At 39.5% G+C, this 21947-nt stretch overlaps 2 protein-coding genes across 3 annotated transcripts; both read right to left on the minus strand.

Annotated features, from left to right (window-relative positions):
- Positions 1 to 13789, minus strand: pcf11 (PCF11 cleavage and polyadenylation factor subunit). Of its 2 annotated transcripts, none has more exons than XM_030781000.1 (16): positions 13442 to 13789; positions 11304 to 11429; positions 10787 to 10969; positions 10460 to 10642; positions 8450 to 9420; positions 8124 to 8307; positions 7454 to 7700; positions 5485 to 7022; positions 5256 to 5322; positions 5026 to 5142; positions 4820 to 4934; positions 4528 to 4711; positions 3539 to 3694; positions 1375 to 1467; positions 1233 to 1268; positions 1 to 880 (listed from the first exon to the last, which is right to left on the minus strand). In XM_030781000.1, the coding sequence occupies exons 1-16, from the start codon at positions 13607 to 13609 to the stop codon at positions 668 to 670; spliced, it is 4581 nt and encodes a 1526-aa protein (XP_030636860.1). In that variant the 5' UTR covers positions 13610 to 13789; the 3' UTR covers positions 1 to 667. The 2 variants fall into 2 exon arrangements, with proteins under 2 accessions (XP_030636860.1, XP_030636859.1); XM_030780999.1 differs by having other exon boundaries at positions 5026 to 5145.
- A 1713-nt stretch (positions 13790 to 15502) lies between these two features.
- On the minus strand, positions 15503 to 19525 carry ddias (DNA damage-induced apoptosis suppressor). The gene is made up of 4 exons (XM_030782318.1): positions 19407 to 19525; positions 19104 to 19265; positions 17453 to 17561; positions 15503 to 17231 (listed from the first exon to the last, which is right to left on the minus strand). The coding sequence occupies exons 1-4, from the start codon at positions 19523 to 19525 to the stop codon at positions 15654 to 15656; spliced, it is 1968 nt and encodes a 655-aa protein (XP_030638178.1). The 3' UTR covers positions 15503 to 15653.
- Between the last annotated feature and the right edge of the window lie 2422 nt (positions 19526 to 21947).

The following is a 21947-nucleotide window of genomic DNA, read 5'->3' on the forward strand; positions in this document are numbered from 1 at the left end:
TACGTTTTCCCCAGATGTATTTTATTGAATATTTAGTCTGTCAAGCAAAATGATCTTTTCAAATTCGAAAAAAAAGAAACCCTGAATTTTATTTAATGCAAACTGAACAGTTAACCAAAAAATTCATTAGTAAAAGCCTTTGACACTTATATACACGTTGAGGAAATTCATTTCTTACCTTTAATGACTGTTACCAACTATAAATTAAATCACTGAATTAAAGTAACTGCCAACTATTCAGGGAGATTACTTGATGAAAATATAATGCAGTCCATAAATTATGTATCAACCACTTTTTTGCTTCTCCACTTGAAATTTACACAAATATGCCCAAGAGAAGGAAAAAAAAATGATGTAGGTTTTTTTTTTTTTTTTTAAGTAAACCTTTAGTTTATCCTTTGTCAGTATTACACAAAGAATTGCAAAAATATCTTTATTTATAAATTAAATTGCATACATATATTTTCCCAAAAGTACATTTTCAATGGGCATTCACACAGCAAAAACACCTGAAATTTGCAGGCAACCACAAATACAAAAATGTATTTAAAGAATGCATATCCAAGGGCCCTGCCTCAGACTTCTCAAATATAAAAATATCTCTTCTTTACAAAAACAAAAGACACTTACACTTAATTACAAAAAGGAGGGGAGAAAGCAGCACTGGTTAAAAAATAATTGCACTGGATTGTGAGTCTTCTTCCAGCTTGACCTGAACCTCCTCTTTCACTGGAACACTCTCTGTGCTCTCCGTAGCCGGTTCCTCTTTAATACTGGAGAGTGAGTTCTCTTCTCCTGGCTCTTGTTTTAAGAACACATTTAATGGGTTCTCTGTGAGCATCTTATTAGGTGACGGTGTGCAATCCACAAATGAGGATGTCTGTGGGAAACACACATTTTCATCAACTCTAAGGACATGGGCAGACCCTGCAGAGTTACTGCACCCATAGGAATATCCATTATACAAAATTTAAAAAGATAAATAAAGGCAATGTCAGGTATGTGCTGCTGTAAATCTCATCTGACAGAAAGTACTTGATGTAACCTAATGATTTCTAGCTATCAGTGTAATCAGACAAGCTTGATGTTTGGAGACTCTTCTGGAGGCAGCATTAGGTCTGTCATCCTTTTTGAATTTATCAAAACTGTAAAAGACAGTGTTTTTAGGAGTTGGAGTGGCCCACTGATGTCATGACATTTGACTATGCCAAAGTGCAAAGTTGAACACTTACATTTTTGTAATCTTCATAACACGAAGGATGATATGTCTGAAAGACAGGCAAGATGAAAGGTAAGGTTAGAGGTGAAAGTCAAAGTGCACACTGGTTGCCTTCATTAATCCATTAAAAAAGTTCTCTGAATCCTCATACATACTTTTCCGTCAACTCGGATGGCATTTTTCAGATGCCACTCCTCCTCTTCCTCCTCCCAGTATGTTTCAAACTGCTCCTGACAGATCTCACAGGACTGTGTCAAAGGGGCATACACACACAGTCATTCACATATGAAGGCCAGTGTCTGCATTATCACAACCCCCCCCAACACACACACACACACACACACACACACAGTCACTCACACATGAAGGCCAGTGTCTGCATTATCTTCCACATACACACACACATACATATACACACAGTCATTCACACATGAATGCCAGTTTCTGCATTATCACACAACCACAACCCCACCCCCCCAACAACACACACACACACACAGTCATTCACACATAACGGGCAGTGCAGGGTTTACGTTAGCAGGCATATGCCGGCTTTTAGCAGGTATCACGTGTAGTTGTCCGGCAGATGAAAATATCAAGGGCCAAAATGTCCGGTGGGAAATATGCCACATAAATAAACAAATTCATTAACAGCATATTAAATAGCCTGATATTGTGTTTCACCTATAAAATATGTTGCCAGGACAACTTAAATATAAACCTATATCATGCTAAAGTTTAGTTTTCCCTCCGCACACATGACAATGAGAGACTGACTGAGTGTTTGGTCATATGACTAAGCGTTGCACGAGATCAAAAGCCTATAGTGCGCCATGCACACTCCGTAGCAACAGCCATGTGCTTTGGCTCACTCAACTCCGCATATTAACACGATTCAAAAATGTCAAAGCAGACGTCCTTCGGCCAGTTTTTAAAAAAACAAGTGATGGTGCAAGTATATTATTCTAAGTGTAGAATAGTGTAGTTTTATTTTAGACTTAATTGCTTCATGTAGCCTATTTTCAAGTTATTTAATTTGACGGCCTTGGAATGCAAAGGGACATACATTTAATGTAGGCTAATGTCTTTATTTAATTAACAATAGCAAGGCTATTTGTTTTATTTTATCACAAAGTTTGCAAAGAGACTACTTTTCATAAAATACATTTGTTGGATCATAGCGTTTGTATTTTATTGCTGTTTAAATGTAGGCTATTATATGGCTATTTAAAACATGTCCGGGGAGTCCACCTCCACCCGAGACCAACTTATCTCCTTATAATGTGAAATGTTTCATGTTATAACAATACAAGTTATCACGTTTTAACATGAAACATTTCACGTCGTAACAAGATAAATAGTATATTGTTATAACAAGAAAAGTTTCTTGTTACAACGTTATAAGTTTGTATGTCATAATAACATGAAAATATCTTGTTATAGCACGAAAATATCTTGTTAACACGTGAAAAACATCTTATCACAATAAACTTTTCACGATTTAACATGATACTGATCCGTTTTTCTTCTTCTGGCGTGGCAGAAATACACTGCTGTATATTCGCCCTTATTCCTCTTCTTTCTAGACGTTACAATGGACTTTGACGTTAACTGACAGCTACCCCCTTAGCGCCCAGATCTACACAATATGCAACTAATCAGCAAAAAATTATTAATTAAAAAAAAACCCCACATACCTTCCTTTTCCAGTTTTCCAGAGTCGACTTTTGGGGAGTTTTGTTCTCCGATTTGGGGAGTTGTGTTTTCGTATTTGAGGAGTTTTGTTTTCTGATTTGGGGGGTTTTGTTTTGCATTTCAGGGCTACCATAACATACCCACACAGACAGTCATTCACACATAAAGGCCAGTGTCTGCATTACCACACACACCCACACACATATACACACACAGACAGAGACAGACATTCACACATAAAGGCCAGTGTCTGCATTACCACACACACCCACACACACATATACACACACAGACAGAGACAGACATTCACAAATAAAGGCCAGTGTCTGCATTATCACACACACAGTTATTCACAAATAAAGGCCAGTGTCTGCATTATCACACACAAACACAACCCCCCCCCCACACACACACACACACACACACACACACATAGACAGTCATTCACATATAAAGGCCAGTGTCTGCATTCTCACAAAGCTGGACTGGGACTCTACCAGTCACTGCGCATCTCAAAGTCAATCATACAACTCTGAGTTTGCTCACACACTCCATCACCATTCAGTCAATAAAACATGCATTAATTACTGAGGTTATTTTGACCAGAGGGTGAGAATCACCGACCTCGTCAACAACATCTGGGGCCGCTCTGACACTCTGAAACTCTTTCTCTTTTGCAGCTTCCTGAGTTTTCTGCACCACCTCCTCATGGACTTTCTCAAAGAACTGGCTTTTTGCCCTCTCCTCAAGATCAGCGATTTCTTCAAATTCAATCCAGTCCTAGGCAACACAATGAAAACTTTCAGCTGAATGTTTTTCTTAAGATGGGGACAGTGTGACTGTAAATCTTGGAGAATTACATGGTGAATGGAGAAATAACACCCAACCTTTTAAGTAATAACATAAGAAACTGGTTAATCACTAGTGCTGGTGAGTAATTAATAAGCACAGTTTGAAATCTTAAGTAACAATTAACATCCTTACTAATAATTTTAGGCACCAGTCCATTTAACTAAGTAATGTCAGTTAGATACAATAATAATGAAGATATGAAAGAATTCTGTACATAGAATGACGACTAACATAACACAAATCAGAACAAATCAGAAAACACATTAGTGCGCTCTCTCAGTGCTTCACCTGAACATTAGTAAGTGCGCTCTCTCAGTGCTTCACCTGAACATTAGTAAGCGCGCTCTCTCAGTGCTTCACCTGAACCTCCAAGCTACTGTTGTGATTTTGGCTAACCTGGTTACCTAGTGACTGTGTGCTCTATGGACACACTGCTGCATGTACTGTACTTGCAGTAAATATTATACAGATGACATCACTTGAATTTCTAGCTCTTTGTTTGCGGGCATTAATCCATGTTAGGCTACAAAAGCAAACTACAAATGCTAAAGTGAACAGCTAGACTTCCACTTCAATATTTTTCCCCCAGCATTTGGTGCTGGTCTGTCTGGTATGACCTAAAATTAAACAAACAAAAAAAAACCCCAAACATTTCTACAGAAGGGCAAAAGACTTGGTTCAATACTCAATAGTACTTTCTTTATGAATGTTTTTCTTGCCTTGAACTGAGAGACCGTAACAGAAGGTTGTGTAAAGCTTACCGTCAGGCTGTAGTACCAGCGGCGATGTGTCACTTTCTTACTTATGTCCTTCTCTGAGCGGTTCTGCCTGTAATGCCAGTCCAGATGATCTGCATAGACATCAGTCTGAGAGGCAGTGAATCGCATTCCGCAGGAATAACATTGGATTCCAGTGTACAGTTTGGTAACAACATTGTCGTATCTCCTGTTAAAAACAACCAAAATTAGCATTAGTACAACATAGTTTCATATGGAAACTGCTAATTGATAGCTATTGACTGCAGACAGAAATAACAGTAGACAAACTACACACTGTTTCATGTCATCTATGACAAATCCAGTCAAATCTGGAACATTTTCCTCATCATCTTGTTCCTCTTCGTCTTCTTCATCAGCTGTTGTCTGAGACTGCAGGGCTGAGGTAGACTCTGAAATGCATAAAATCAAATAGTAAAGAACCTGGAGCTTCAGAGTCAGCATTCAGCCAATTTTCACAGAAGAAAACTCAGAGAGCTTTACCGGCTGTGGCCAAGTCTGTGTGTGGTAGTTTGATTATTCCAGTGGAAATAAGCTTTGATAATAGATCGTTCACATCCATTTGGCCCAGATGACTCTCAGGCTGTGCAAACTGTGAAGCTGCTGAAAATAAACAACAACAAAAAAGCAGATCACATTTCATAATTGTCAGGCCACAGAAGCTGATTTTGAATTATGCACGCAGCAATGTGACATATACACAAACATCTTACCAGGCTGGGTAAAAGACACTGGGTTCTGTGGAACAAAGGCTTGGCCATGAGAAGATATTACATTGACCTGGAACAGCGTTTAGGGACATGGAAAAGGCCATAAGCATTAAATCCAACCTTCACATGTCAACAATCATTATCGATCATAGTGAATGCTACATACCAAAACTACATGATCACAAATTACAACACACAGCTTATGAAAGCACTGTATAAACAGGAAACTCACAGGCTGTGTCATGTTTCCCATTGGGGCCCCTGGGAATGGTCCAACAGATCTGTAGGAGTTTGGGAATCCTGATGCTGGCATGTTAAAGTTTGATGCTTGTGAGACACTTTGTTGTCCATGAAATTGTTGTGGTGGGCCACCAAATGAATTCACAGTATCTGGAAATCTATTAGGCATGTTGAAATTAGACTGCACTGGTCCAGTAGGGTTTGTCAAGGGACCTTGACCCGGAAGTGGATCATACATGCCTTGAACTTGAGGTCTCATTGGGTTCTGCATGTTTGGTGGGCCATATCTTGGAGGACCTGGCTGGACTGCACAGTCATATCTTGACATGCCTGGAACCTGTCTGCCATATCGCATGGAAGGCTGTATAGGCTGCCCTGGGCTTTCAAAGCGCATACTGTCGACCTGACTACTTGGACTATCAAACCTAACGGGCCCTTGTCCGTGAGGCCCTTCATAGTTGATTGGTCCGGAGGAAAACCTCATGGGAACATCGTACCCTCCAGGAGGGCCTTGTGGCACATGGGGATTATCAAACCTCGTGGGGACATCATATCTATGAGGCTGTACTGGACCATCAAAATGGGCCGAGCCCTGGCCATCAAACCTTCCTGAACCCTGATGGCCCAAAGATGGATCATATCTTCCTGATCCTTGCTGCGAATGTGGTCCGCCAAACCTTCCCATTCCACGAGGGCCACTGTAGCGCATAGGTCCACGTGGCATAGGTGAATCATCATATCTATCAGGTCTGACAAATCTCTCAGGACCTTTCAATAGTGGAGGTCGTTCAAACCTGCTTGGTCCATGGGCTGCATCATATCTGCTATGTCCATGCATGCCAGCTGATCCATCATATCGTCCTGGACCAGTATTTCCCTCGTATCTACTTTGAAGATGAGGTCTGTCTGGTCTCAGCTGTCCGACAAGGGCAGATGGCTCTTCAAATAATGGCTGGGAGCTTTTATGTCCCTCAAAACGCTGTGAAATGTTAGGATCGTCATACCCAGCCATGTTAGGTTGGGTAATGGGTCCCTCTGATGGTTGCGGTGGTGTCTTTCCAGGAGAATCACAAGGCATGCGACTAACTAGTGAACCTCTATCCGGTCCTGAGAACATATCATACCTAGCAGGTGGCTCTAAAGGTACTGAAACATCATTGTCCAGTCCCATATCAGAATGTTCACTGTTGGGACTTTCAAACTTTGGGCTAATATCTCCATCAGGATGAAGGCCCAAATCCATGTCTGCTGGTGATGATGGCCGATCAAATGTTGCTGTTGGAGATTTTGTAAAGCGCCCCTCTGGGTGAACTGGGCTTGGTGAATTTCTGAAATGTGGTGGTCTGTCATTTTTTCTAGGTGCTTCATGCCCTGAGAACGGTTTTAGAGTATCGCTGGGATTCAACCCGTCAGTTACCCTCCCACATCTGTTCTGTACATCTGCAGCTCCCTGGGATGGCTCCCCCTCTTCATGCTCCGTTCTCTGCTGAGCAACTTTCTCACTTGAGGGCGACTGACGGCCTTTTAAAACTGTAAGAAATTACCAATGATATTCAGGCACTGAAAACAGAAATCTAGGATCTGCGTATCTGACCTCTTCTGATAGTACAATACAGTCTCCCAATTTATTCAAAGCCACTGTCCTCAGTGCTGTCAATCCAACAGATTACTCCAAGTCTTACAGCAACCTGTCTGTTTCAAAAATAACTGATACTACATCCTTCCATGAGCCCACAAAAGAATCCAGACCAATACTACTAACATAAAAAAAAAAAAAAGCACCATAATCCAGTAAGTCACGAGAGAACCTCAAAAGCATAAACACCACTCATGCCATCTTATAAAAAAAATAAATAAATAAAAACAAAACACACACACACAAACTGTGACATAAGCTCCTCAAGTATTTCAATTGCACGCCAAATGTCTTGCGGCTTTTAGTATTATAATACACACAGTACCTGGACGCTGCAACTGGGTTCTCTTCAACTTAGATTTGTGCTCAAGGTAGGACAGCTCAGCATCAGACATCTTTCCATGTTGTGGGGTTGTTTTCTTTTTCACCGTAAGACTTCCATCGTCACTTGACCCGTCTAGTGAATCAGATCGCTGTTTTTCCTCTTGGTACTGGAAGAGTTGCCTGATTTGATGGGCAACATTAAGGAAGTCTTCATGGGATATTTCTCCATCTTCATGTCTTTTACTTGCCTGAAAATAAGATACTATTTGCAATATTACACCATCTTTAATAAACTGAGATCAAATGCCATGTTATGCGGAATAATTCTGGGCGATGAATATGGTAAAAACGTAGAATTCTTCACATTTAAAATAACTAAGCAACTGCCACTTTTTGCTAACACTGTCGATGTGTCTGTCAACACCATGGCAAAGGGGTGATGGTTAGGGAGAATGTATAGCATAAAAAACAAATCTCCTCATGACAGACAATGACTGCAAGTACTTTAATACTTTGGTACAAATACGTGAACCATTAATGGCCCTGTTCAGTAAAACTCAAATATTGGGAAATCAATGAAGGTTGAAGCCTATAGATAAAATATTGAATTCTGTAAAAGAACCTTAACTGAAAACATAAAAGATACTTAGCATATTCAATCTTTAGCATACCCGTTTTAGAAGATCTCTTTTACTGGCTGAATTCAACACATCTGGTATTTGTAGGTTGGCATCAACACTTAAGCGAGGTTGCTTCAGCATGCGGGGTGTAGCAGGTCTCTGACCACTGGCCCATGCTTTGTGTCTCTGAGGGCCTAATTTGCCATGTGAAGGCTCTGGTTCCAGCTGCTTTGGACTGAGTGGGAAGAATGAGATGAGTCTTTAACTAAATAATACAAAAATAAATAAATAAACTTGCATTCATCATCTTGTTTTATTATTCCTACGGTTTGTGATATAATGGACTTCAAAGATTGCATATGCATTACAACACATACTGTTTGATTTCCTCCCAGCCACTTCTCCATCTTTTGACATCTTTTGACTCTTTAGATTCTACAGAAGACGGTCTCAGTCCATCTCTTGGCTCAGGAGTCCGGTCCTCTAGTGATCGTTTGGGTCGCCTTGGCTCAGCAGTATTCTTCTTTGGAGTACTTCTTTCTTCTCTAACAATTACATGCTGCACAGGATCTTCTGTATGTGAATGTTTACTGCTGATCTGCCTTCCTTTCCCAGATTTGGAAGTGGGTGAAATACTCCTTGTTCGGCCCTTTGGGGACCGCCTGTCTTTTCTTTTGGGAGAGTGCAAAGATGGCGAGCGAGAACGCGATCGAGATCTTTTTCTTAAATTATTCTTATTCACTTTTGTATCTTCATGCATATTCACAGAGCCATTTGCAAGCTTGCCTCTGATATTAGTGGACTTTTGCTGCTCAGAGCTTTTGACCTGATCATCTCTCTCTTTTTTATCTGAGCCTCTTTTCTTCTCTTTGATTTCTTCATCTTTTGAATCTGTCTTCTCATGAATCTGCTTCCGCAATCTCGGGTCCTTTTTGTTCACCTCAGGTGCTTTTATGTTTTCGGGTTCTGAGGCTCTACTCTTACCAGAGGTGCTTCTGTTCAACAGAGAAGCTGACTTTGATTTTGGTTTCTCCTCAGACACACTCTCCTTTTTGGGTATCCTCAGCTTATTTTGCCTGTCTACAGATGGCTGCACTCTTTTGTCCAGCATGGCCATTGCCCCTGCTGTATATTGGGTTTCCTTCACAGCCAGCACTGTCTCCTTTGCATGGGATACTGCGGATCCCATTCTGTTCAGTCTGGGATCTCTAGTCGGAGGCTTGTCTGACTGTTGTGGAGGCCAGGATTTAGTGGGTGGTGTAGGACCTGACTGGTTGCCTGCATGCATCTCAAAGTGGACCGCAGCAGTGACAGATGGAGGATTTGTTGCAACCAGTGGATTTGCAGCCTTGAAAACAAAAACTTTTAACTGTCACAATTTCACAGAACATGCACTGCAGCAGATCAATCCAACAATGTACTTCATGTAGGTTCTTTAATTCAACACCAACCTACCGCTTTACCATACCAAACTAACCATCTGATTCATGATCACATTCAAAACTCAAGCTGAATCCAAAATAATAGTAAAAATTTTAAAATGTTATTGTTACACAGTAAAATAGCACCGACTTTTTTAAAAGGTTATTTTATGTAACACTGAAATAACTGCAATATTTTTGAAATACAATTATACTTTTGTAAATAAACTAACATCTTTGAAAGACAACTGTAAAAACTGTAAATTAACAATAATAACTGTACCATTGTAATAATAACAATAATGATAATAATAGTAACAATAATAGTATAATGTAACATCGCAAAAAAACAAAATCTGGTTCAATCTTTTTTTTTACTTGGTTACAGTGAATTACTGATCAAAGGAGGATGGCGCCAGTTCAATACACTTGACATGAACTTTTACTGCTGAAACAAGCACTAAGGTATGTAGTGAACCTTTAATTTTCATATAACTTGGGTCTGTTTAGTTACAGGAAAGCTCTCTGATTCTAAAAGCATTCACTGGGCTGCTGGCTGAATTTTGACAAACTGGGTATTCTTCTGCTTACTACTACAGTTGAGTGCCAGGGGCTGGTGAACACGCACTGCCTGCAGATTCGTGTGGTAGTTACAGTCAACATCATGAATGTATCTTGTTGTGTGGGTAGACAGGTGATTGAGTGCATTTCGCAATGATTGTGAGAGACAAACAGATCAAACAATTCTTGGTTGTAGTCCCCTACCAGAGAGCAGACCACTATTGCACAGCTGTTCAACTCTAGCTCAACATCACTGGAGATATTGGCTATTATTGCTTGTAATAGCCAATATCTCCAGTGCACGTTATTGACATAAAGGTATTAAATTCTTCTGTGGAGATATCACCACTGAGTTAAGATATGTGGATTTGGATTCTATTTTTGTTGAGGGGGGGTTCAACTCACCAGTTGGGCTTTAGTTTGTTCAAGCTCAAGTTCTATCTTCTTCTGCTGAAGTTCTAGTAACTGCTTCTGCTTTGCCAGCAGCTGCTGCCTAATGATTTGTTCTTGAGTCATATTTCTCTCACTCACAGAAGGCAGAGCTTGAGGTTGTGGTGCACTGGATCTGGGCGGAGTTACTTCTTCAGTCTACACAAAGAAAGAACAGAACTTGTATAGATATTCACAAAGGGCATTGACTGCTTCTGTCTGAATTAAAGCCAAATACTAAGCTTTTCTATAGAAATCTATTATGTCTGTACCCCTTTCTTTCACCCAGTCCCACAGACTTACCTGTTTCAAAAATTTTGGATTGACATGTATACTGGCATTCACATTTGGTGGCAAAGGTTTAATTGGCCAAGCAGGGTCTAAGGAGTTCACTCGAACGTCTAATGAATACAGCTTCTTCAATGGAAAAATATCATCCCAGGTGGATCGTAATTTGAACAGACTTTTTCTAGTGTTCTCATCCACCTAAAACGAGGGAAAAAGAAAGATCTTGGTGCAAGGTTTGGTTTGCGACTTGTAGAATTTGTTTAACATAGTTTAAAAGTAATCCTATTTCAAATGAGACAAATATACTGTGAGGTATATGCATCCATTATGTAAAGAACTGAAACAAGGATGAATATTGCTATAAAGGCAATTGACAATATTACCTCTACATTAATATGTATTCTGGCAAAAAAAGTAACTTTATTCAATTACTGACAAAAGATCAGGCATTATCCAAAAACTACAACTAACCCAAAGGCAAATAAATAAATAAAAAAATAACACCAATAAGAAAAAACAAACAATTATATACCTTTTCAAAAACACATATAAATGAAGTGACTAGGTTTTTAGCAAACACATCAAGGTACTCTCCTCCAACATTCTTCACTATGGAATCCACTAAGTACAAAACTGGAAGCTTCTCAGCAGGAGGTGCCTGCAGTGATAGAAAACTGACAAGTTTAGGAGGCAACACAAGAAAACTGGTAGTAATTATCTTTTTTTTTAACATGACTTCAACATGCAACAGAACGGACTTGATCAAACCTCATTCAACACAGAAGTTTACAAGTGTCAAGTTAGAGAAGAATAAATAGTCAACCTTTTCACAAAATGAAGGGCACAAAATCCAACAAGACTAAGTAATCCGTGCGGGAGGAAAAAAGAAAAAACAAATCCTCTCAGATGCATTGCATGACAGGGTGTACATCTCCCCAAGTAAATGAAGGGGGAGGTAGAAAACTCCCAAAAATCATGAACTTGCATATAAAAATTAAAATTTCTCCTCTTCAAATTGTGTGTGGGGGTAGGGTCCATGAAGGGGGTGAAAAAGAGCATTCTTTCTTCTGTTCTTCCCTCCAAGGAAGCAAAATAGTATGACAGTTATCCATATATTTTGGCAGACTTACAATTTTAAAGCAGGTTAGATCAATAAAAAAGTATTTCGAAATACTTAACTGATATTTTAATACAACTATTTGAGTAATTTGTCACCTTGCACAGTACAGAAGCATATAAGGACGGCGAGTTAAAAGAAAAAAATATCATGAAAGGGACAAAGCAAAATTTAGTCTCTATCCATTGTAAGGTGTGAGTGCACCCCAGTGCTAACTGTGATATTGCTGATTAGATGCATTTTAGGTTGATGACTTTTGTCCCGTGACAGGCTTTTAGTTCTGATCCTTAAATCAAAAAATACATATCTGCTAAAGGCATTACATTGTAAAAGGCCAATACACAAACGTTTCAGGGCATTACACCAGTCAAACTTTACAATTTTAATTTCTTCAACAACCTACAGACAGCAGGCTTAATAGAACCCACAAAAATTACACTGGGAAAGAAAAAGACAAAAGCATATTTCATATTTTTTATTGTCATATTTATACCATTTATTCACATTTCAATCCATTTTAAGAAAATAATACTCAACATCCTAAGACGAGAAAATCCTAAATTTGATTTTAAAATACATATCGACATTAAATATGCACATTTTTGAAAACCAACGAACCCATGATAACTTACCATTAAAACCACAATATAATATCAATGAGCCCCAGCACTGCCTAGCTTTCTAAATTACATCTCCCCAGGTAGCGCTGGACCTATGGCGAGTTGATATTGGCTATATGACATTGATGAGCAAGATCCACAAAAACTGTTTAACTGTTCCCACAAAACATTCGGATATTATGCTGAGGTGGATAGAAGTGTGGTTAAAACTACCTTCGGAGTGTTACTCTACACGCCAAAAATGAAAATAACCACAATTAATAATCCATTTATCTTAGTCTAAATTTCCAGCCTTTTGACTGCTTTGGCCCGCTGCCTAGCCTCCATATTCCAAAGCAGTCTAACAAGGCCCTGTCGCACCACGTGTTGCATAATATCTACTTGTTCTGGTGAGGGTGCTGGATTGTTGACTACTGGTGATTCTACAACCCCGAGTCTTTAAAATAATAGATCACTCACATAACAGTACGGATTCACCCGAATGACTACTGATTTTGAACTTGTCAAATCCAACGAACAAGTTCGCATATCCATCCTGACTACGTTAAAATTGGGTTATATCAGTTGATTAAAACGTTTACTAATCAGAACTTATTATTGATCTCTTTTATTAACACGTCGTTACATACCTACGCTTCAATAATATGCAAATAAACTATCAAGTATCTGGGTTACTTAACACTACTCTATACAGATACAGGCAGTTGTAACGCATGCCTCACACTTTCGTACTGACTATACTACAATAGGAACAGACTGCGATTTACCAATTTAGTAATCTAGTTCAGCAACGATTGACACAATGCGGCCGCCATGTTCAAGGCCTTCCTAACATCGAATTAGTAGCAACCAATGCTAGCCAGCGAGCTGGGACTGACTTTACACATCGAAAACAAAAATGGCTGAAATAAAAAAATCTATTTTCATAAAAACCTTGATAATTTGTGCTTCAATAATTGCGACGATATCCTTGGCGAAGTGGAGGTTCTCCTCTGCTAGAATGGTAAGCATGTTGATGTGCGGTTTGCTGTTGAAAGTCAGATCTTCCAAAGATGACTGATACTCTCGACAGGCATCTTCCCTCGCCGCTTCGTCCGACATATTTGAACGTTGAGTCTAAATCAATTATACTTCGATATTTTCTTCGAAATCTAAATGAACCATGAAACAGTCCATTAAAGCATTTCTGTTTTCTCTTCCTTCGTTTACTTTGAATATTAAATTGTTTTCATTCGCTTAAACATCACCATTTTCCCGTTTCGAGTCAATGTTAGAAAATGTCCGCCGTGCATCAACTGTAAAACGTCATGCAAGATAATTAACAAACGCGCTTACATCACTGACATTGGATTGGCTACTGAGACTGACGTTTGCTTTCTAAATCACGTTCTTACGTCGGCCACTCATCGTCACGAATGTGATTCGTTGAAATGTTTAAAAATACTTACATAAGCCAATGAAATTCGAATACGCTCTGAACACGTAAAGCAAAACACTCACTCATGATTAGGTGTCCAAGCGAAGCAGTTACTGGAAGTTCATTGTATTTGTCCCATTTTCCTCTCAAGGTGTAAGCCCCGCAGTTCGCAGGCATCACATTTTTAATCTATTGTTAAGGGTCTAAGTAGCGAAATTGCTGGAACCTTACTGTATTTGTTATCTTCCTGTACTTTTGTGTACATAACTTCATCTTTTCTAAAAACGTTATGGCAGTTATGTTCCTATGCCATCCAGCCACCATTAGTCATGTAGGGTCACTATAACCCCAAGCAACCTGATCGTGACGCTACATAACACACCCATTCATATTTTCAGCAATGTCCTATGAACTGCGTGCCCTAAAGACAGACTTTTCTCCAGATTTCTTTCTTTGAGTTAATTCCCCTGCCCTCTTTAATTTCCACATTACATTTTCTGTCTTTCTGATTATTTCAAAACTAGTCAAAGGCCTTTACTTTGTCATTGCAGCTTGCAAGGAGTTCCAAAGTGAACAAACATTTAAAAAAAAAGGTTGAACCTTCAAACACTGTAGTCATAGGCAGTGTCACAACTGACCAGATCTGGTTCACATGTTCAAGAGATCTGAGGCCATGTCCAAACTTAGGTGAGACCACTACAAGGAAATACCACCTCAACCATTTGGTCCTCTTGAAATTTTTCATGTTTGATTTCTGTTGAAGGTCCACACAATGCAGTAAAGTGGTCATATTTAAAAACAAACAAACAAACGAAACACGCCACCCCCCCCTCCTCCCGACAGGTATCAGACAATTGATCTTTCAGTCAGCATTTGTCACACTTTCTGATATCCAGTGTCCACAAAACTTGGTGACTACGATGGCCTTTCAAATTGGTGCTACCGTGAAAAAAAAACTGGGGTCAGCTGACCATAAGAGGGCACTACAACACTGTACTACATTTGAACCAGTATCTCTGGGTACATTCAATCCCAGGGTACATATAATGTGTTGGCATGTAAGATGATTCCATAGAAACCACCCCTGATGATGAGTGGGTCAACATCATATATCCACTGTCATTTGGATTTCCTTCCGTTTAGGATATGTAAGGAAATGTGTTTTTGAGTCTGAGGCCTTTGACTGAGGGTTGAAAAGAAAGCCTGAAAGTCTGAAATTCAGTGATTATATAAAACATTAAACTTTCATACTGCATCGTAACCACATGTGGAGATGTGCATAATTCTGAATCCATGTTCAATATTTTGGGTCCTTTATCTTAAATAAGTGACAGAGTTTGTTAAGATTTTATGAAATTCATCTGTGAAAAGGGGTGTATGTCACTTGTGTCTATATTTTTATATTTTGTTACTGTATTGGAAAAAAGACATTGCTCCTTCCCTTGTAGTTTTTATGCCTGCTTGACAGTAGTGAAAAAGATGAAGGTATCCAGATAAGAAACAGAGGTGCCACTTAATGAATATAACTTGTTTGCTTTTACTCAAAATGTATTTCATATTTTAGATTAAGCATGTTGGAACACAAAACTCAAACTCATTAGTCTCATTAAAGCTACATTAAAGTTCACAGTGACAATAGGTTCATGAGGTTCCAGATACTGGCAAACTAAAGTAGCACTGTAGGATAAGAAAGACATGGAAAGTCAACATTGTGTAATACATCAGATATCAGAATGAATTTGTGAACAGGTCTCTAGACCATTCTCCATCATTGTTTTCAGTATGGGATAAGCAAAGCATAGAGTTCAGAACACATGTCTCTTCAACGATGCCTCTATAAACTTTTTTCATTTTGCTCACATCAGCTGCTTTAGTTTCTGGATTTTCTTGGTTTACACAGTGCAGGTCTGACTGTATTTTGAGGTTTCTGCTCCTCCATTCAAGTGGTCGTGGGTCATGTCCATGTGAAACAGGAGTTGACTGAGAAAAGGGAATAAAATAGTGTGTATAAGAATGATCCAATTCAAAATGTCTTCTCTCAGAGTTTTCCCACATTTCATTCAGTACAAATGGACCCATTGTAGCCACATCTGATGTACCTGGGTTCAAACCATTTTGACTGTCACAGAACAAGTCTGCAGAAAAATCATATCTGGAAAAATCATCAGCACAGTCAGAGAAAGTGCTCTGGTGTATTGTGGTCTTGATTTTACAAGGCAAATTTTGTTCAAAATCTTGCACAAGTTCTTCATTGCAATTCTGGTTATTATTTTTTCGTGACTCCAAAGTCTTTGAAAGTGGTGTTTTTATGAAATTATATTGAAATGAGGATATATCTTGCCCTTCTGAATTTGAGTATCTAAGTCGCTCTTGCAGACACAGGACATCATGGTTATCTTTGGTTGTTCTCCTTTTTTCCCTCGAGGATTTGGTCATCTGTGTATCCCTCAGGGCCTCTGGGGTATGACCTATAGGAATCTCACCTTTGCAACAGCTCTCCTTAGATAGGGTTTTTAGAGGGTGTAAACCATGCTTGTTTTTTCTTTTCCTTGCCAAATTCGTAACATTACACAATGGTATGAGCCCAGTTTTTCGTGACTGGGTACCTAAAGTGACTTCTGAAGAAAACTCAGTTGCCACAGAATGACCGAGCTCAGCTAAATGGGCGTTAACTTGATGTTGACCTGAAGGTTTTGTCTGTCCCTTTTGGCCAGGGGAAAGTTTAAAGGACGGAGGGGTTTTGCCTGAAGTGTTGTGATCAGCAGGCCTGAGGATGAGTCTTGGTCGGTCAGGTGTTGTTGGCTGGATGTCACATCCAAAAGGTGCATGTGGGCTTTTGAACCTCAGGGACAAGCCTTCAGTGGGAAACCCTGAGAAAGTTTTCTTGATTGTGGCACACTTGCTGTGCAAAGTGGAACTAATGATGGAGTCTCTTTTAGATTCTTGGAGAGTGGGTTCCTGTTGCTGTGAAGGACTGAGGCATATCCCAGGCAATTTCTGCCATGGACTTTGGAGTGTTATGACTCCTTTGCTGTGCTCCGAGTGTGATCTCCAAGAAGAAGGAAGTGTGTATTCAAAGCTGTTCAAGACCTCCTCCTCCTCCTCATGACGTAAGGGAACATATGCAGAAGATAGAGCACTGTCTGCCTGCAGAAGGCTCTCCAAATATGCAGCCACAGTGATGCCAACGGCAGCATCGCTGGAGGAAATTATCTGATTGGCCACAAACTGTCCACGGTGTGTTTTCAGATCCAGCCATGAAGCCTTTTTACTTAGGAAGTTTTCCTCCCTCTGAATACAAGAGATCTATTAACAAGACAGAGAAGATGTCTTACTGTTGAGGAAATCACATCTGTCTTTAATAAACCTTGATCCAGTATTTTGGATGCAGCCACAGACACTCATTAACTAGTTAAATGGGTTGATTGAGGATTGGTAAACAAGTCCTCCAGTAAAGTAGATATCCAGAACAGGAAACAGCACCAGCTGGTATGGACATATGCATGGTAAGGAAATGAACAGAATACCTTGATCCCAAAAATAAAACATCTTCCAATGAAACAATCCTCCACTGCTTTGCTGAAGAGCTGTTTTATGTGTTCGGAACTTTGAGTCTTCTCTAATTCAGCCACCAGTCTAACAGATTCAGACAAATGGAAAACATTATCACTCAAGTTATGACTAATGCTACCTACCTCTCTCTGCTTTTTAACCAATAATACATTGAGTTTTCTGTTACAATAGCTTGTCTGTATCCCAGTACCCAATAAACTGATCTGAAAGTGAGTAATCACCAGAGATGGGCACAAATACATCAAAAAGTATCTTGTTACAAATTACAAATACTTGCTCATCAAATGTATCAAAATAAAATACAAAATACTGGTGTGAGAAAATGTATTTAATTAAAATACTCTTTGTAATTTGAAAATACAAAAATACAAACAGAATTATCTTTAACACTATTTTAGACATTTAGCGGATGCCTTTTTCAGGAGCAATTTAAGGTGAGCGCAACAGTAGAGTAAGCTAATTTCCTAGATCTCTAATTTTGCAAGCAGTCATTTGAGGAAGCGCAACACATTTAGTATAAATTTGTCCTTAGGATCAAAAGTAGCTAGCCTGATTTATCGCTAATGAAGGCTTCCATAAGAATAACCACAAGTTGCCACTGTCCCAGGCTGTCTGAGAATGCCTGTGGCGTTAGCTAGAATGCCACTGGCAAGCTAACAAGTAAATTCACAAGTTTTAGAGTACAGCTATTTGCTAACTGCTCTATTCTTCTGTCCTATAATGACGTTCAGTGAGCAATATCTGGTAGTATATTTTTAATTTATAACTCTTCATTATCACGGTTAACTGAGCTAATCAAGGGCTTGATGATTAATTAATCAGTGGAATCAAGTGTGTCGGTCCTGAGCTCAGGAGAGTTCAAACAAAGACATGCAGGATAGTTGGCCCCCAGGACTGGAGTTGAGAACCACTGCCTCAAGGCAATTTGCACAGAGCACCAAGCAGATTCTTCCCTTGGGATACTGGGCATGAACAAAACAAACAGTTCACAACGAGTGCGCTGGACTGTGATAGGCTATATGTAGTAGTCCTATAGTTAGTAGTCCTATACTAAGCCTGGTCATGAAAGTTCTTGTCTTACTTGATAATAAAATGACATATGACTAAGTACTTTAAGTATTTTAAATGCACAAAATACAATCTCCCAAAGTATTTTGTTACAAATTAATGATTATTTCCCATTCAGCAAAACACAAATTACAAAATACTCAAAAGTAATTAAACACATATTTTAAATACATTTAATTGAAATACTGCCCATCTCTGGTGACCACAAACTGAAACTGATTTAATTCTGGTCTGCTTCTCCCTTTCCCTTTCTCTCAAACACACATACATATGTACGGGGGTAGAGACTTTGAAATTGAAATGCTTTTGGTAGTTTTAATTCAATAGTCTCATGCAAATTTTATTAATCAAAGCTAGTCTACAGCCACTGTTATACTTAATCAAAGATGGAATTAACTGCAATCGATCTAAACTGAACAGAATTCTTAGTTGTGAGTAATCATGATCACAGCAAGGCATACAATTAAATCTATCTATCTATCTTGTCTGAAATCCCTTAATTCAACATTAAAGTAATTCTGGTTCAAGAATCCATACCTCTGTAAACCATCAGCAGAAGTACCGAAGAGGTGATTTAAGCAACTTCCAAAAACTGTCACGTTGAATATATCTCTGTTCCGCGACACCTTAAGCAACAGTCGGTATCTATAGGCAGCATGTTGGGGTTCACAGCTGAAGCCACATTTGTGACATTCGCTCCTGAATGAAATCTCAGTGTTAGTTTAGTAATTATGTTCATTCTAATCCTCAAACAAAAGTTTAGTTTTATTTTATCTTTCAAACTGCAAGCTGATCAGCTGTTGTGTACTTTGGGACATAGGTGCTTGTTGAGAAACTTACCTTGACTTTAACCGCTGTATTCTGAGTCTAGAAAAGCAATTTTTACAGCTTGGATAAAACACATGCTTATCCTGGAGAGAGAGGACCGTGCCACTGATCAGAATGCGTTTTGAGGTCATGATGGCTCGAACACTGAACCTTTGTCATTCGTATTTGCTATTTCCTATGTAAACAGGTGAGCGGCGTATTTGAAGGAAATGGTCCTTCTCTAAGCAGCTAGAGATGTCGCACGCCCTCTATTGCACTGGAGGACAGGGTACAGCGCAAAGAAAAGAAAACGTGCCGATGCCTGTAGTTCCAACACTTGCGATGCGGCCATGTGACAAGTGAACGGAAGACACACAAGCCGTTTCTCAATATGCGTTCTTCTCTGTACATGAGCTGCGTCCAAAACCGCATACTACATACTGCACACTAAACTTGCATTGAAGTACGTAGTGCGAAGTACGTACTAAAAGATTTTAGACAAGAAAGTATGCTAGAATTTGGACGCACTAATGAGGTAATCAAATTGCGCCACATTTTTGCGCGTGAGCTTTATAATCGCGGTTTAATGACGACTACCTGTAAACGGACACAGCAGTACATTTAAACACAGCATCAGAAACGCCCCTTTTTTCCATATAGCCTTATGGGATTGAAAAGTGTCCAGTGCTCGCATACTTCGTTTTTCCAACGGAAGTAGTATGTCATCCGGGTACTATTCACATACTACTCTATGCATACTATGTATTTGGACGTACTACTAATGGTGGCGTACTGTTTTGACGTACTATTTAGTACGTTAGTATGCGGTTTTGGACGCAGCCATGGGTTCTTGTGGACTTGTGAAACGTCATCAGTCACGGCCGAAGTACTGTTCCATTTCAAAGTTCACGTCTAGCCAAGAACAGATCAAATACTCGGATGTGTTCTTGATTCATGGGTTTTATCAGGGATGCATCAGGAGGTGACTTGTGTGGACTTGGGGAGTCAAGTTTCCCAGAATGCATTTCACCCAAATTTCACAGAAGTTGCGATAATGGCGACAGACGAGCTACCCCATAACTGTAAATTTAGTATTATGCCTGTTGTTCTGTCACCAAATGTAGTCTTTAAGATTTTTCAGGCGAGAAATTAATATTTCAGAATTCGAATGTGGGTCAACAGCGCCCCCTCGAAAGACCTAAATGCTCCAGAGCCTCTAGCCAGCAAGAACGCTACTGTTTCAAATGCAGTTTGACCGTACTGTATTTGAAAGCGCGTCATCGGGAGTCCAGACTCCCGACTTGAACTTGCAAGTCCGAACTCCCAAGAACGGGAGAACGTACTTGGGGTACTTTGTACTGAGAAATGGCTACAGACCCGAAAGACCTGTTCGTGAACGAAGCTGAACCTGAGTGGCACGCATGCGCGGCGTGGGGAAAGATGAACGAATCACTCAAACGACCTGTCACTCCCGAGTCAAAAGATTAGTTCAAAATGAACGCATCACTACCCAGGTGCCGCCCCTCGCCTAAACCAAACGGAGTATTTCGAGTAGGTGAGCACACGTCTCGGACTGACTCGTCTCACCCTGCTGTTGTGTGCTGCATGTGTTAAAGGGCAACTTCGGACAAAATGCGAACCTGATTCTGCAGACATAGTCCGTAGCGCATATGTGAAAACTGCTTTAGTCTGAGATCACATTCAGTCTAACACATTAAGTGAAATTCTTCAAACATACTGCAAAGCAACGAAGCAAAGTGGAAGAAAATGGGAACGAAGAAGCAACGAAGTCTCTGATAACAATATTTAGTGTCCAAGTTTTCATTCTGGCAGTCACATAGTGTGCAAGCTGTATTTTCACATTGACTTCTGCGTTAGGCTGAACACTAGTTTTTATTCAGAGGTAGCTTTCAACAGTTGCATCTCATACAGAAAACATTGTAATAACAGAATTTCAAGGTTATATTTTTATGCATAAAACACTACTTTAGAGATATATGGGCGTGTCTGAAAAAGAGAACGATACCGCCATGACAACGTTCAAGATGAGTGGTACGCAGTGAGTTAGAAGAGAAAAAAACATGTGGGAAATAATTTTATCAGGTCATCGAATGCGGGTAAAAATGTAAAAGTTTTCTCGAGAGTCATTGTCTGTGTTTTATCGCATGGTTATGGTCCGACTAATTCCGATGGAAACCTTGGCTACCTACAATCAGGAACTTTCATGTGCAGTGTTTTATTCACCCGGAAACTTGCACGAGAACACAGGCGGTTCTTTTGAACGGCTTTGGTTTCTCTCAGGGACGGATGGTTGTCTATGTAATTTCGTTTGTTTTCTTGTCATTCGTAGTGTAAATATCCATGGGCAGGACGAGCAGACTAGAGACAAAGGGATGTATTTAGGTTAACGATAACTTTAATAAGTACCTATAACCCTTGCTATTTAGTACTATCGATATCTGCGTTTATGTACTGTGCTAACAACTGAGCGAATGTAACTTCTATAGCTTTTATTTGATAAATTATTTACATTCTGGTTATTCTCTTAGAAATCTGAAAGTTTAGAAGTATCTC

This window comes from Chanos chanos, chromosome 8 (assembly GCF_902362185.1).
Source record: "Chanos chanos chromosome 8, fChaCha1.1, whole genome shotgun sequence".
NCBI lineage: Eukaryota > Metazoa > Chordata > Actinopteri > Gonorynchiformes > Chanidae > Chanos > Chanos chanos.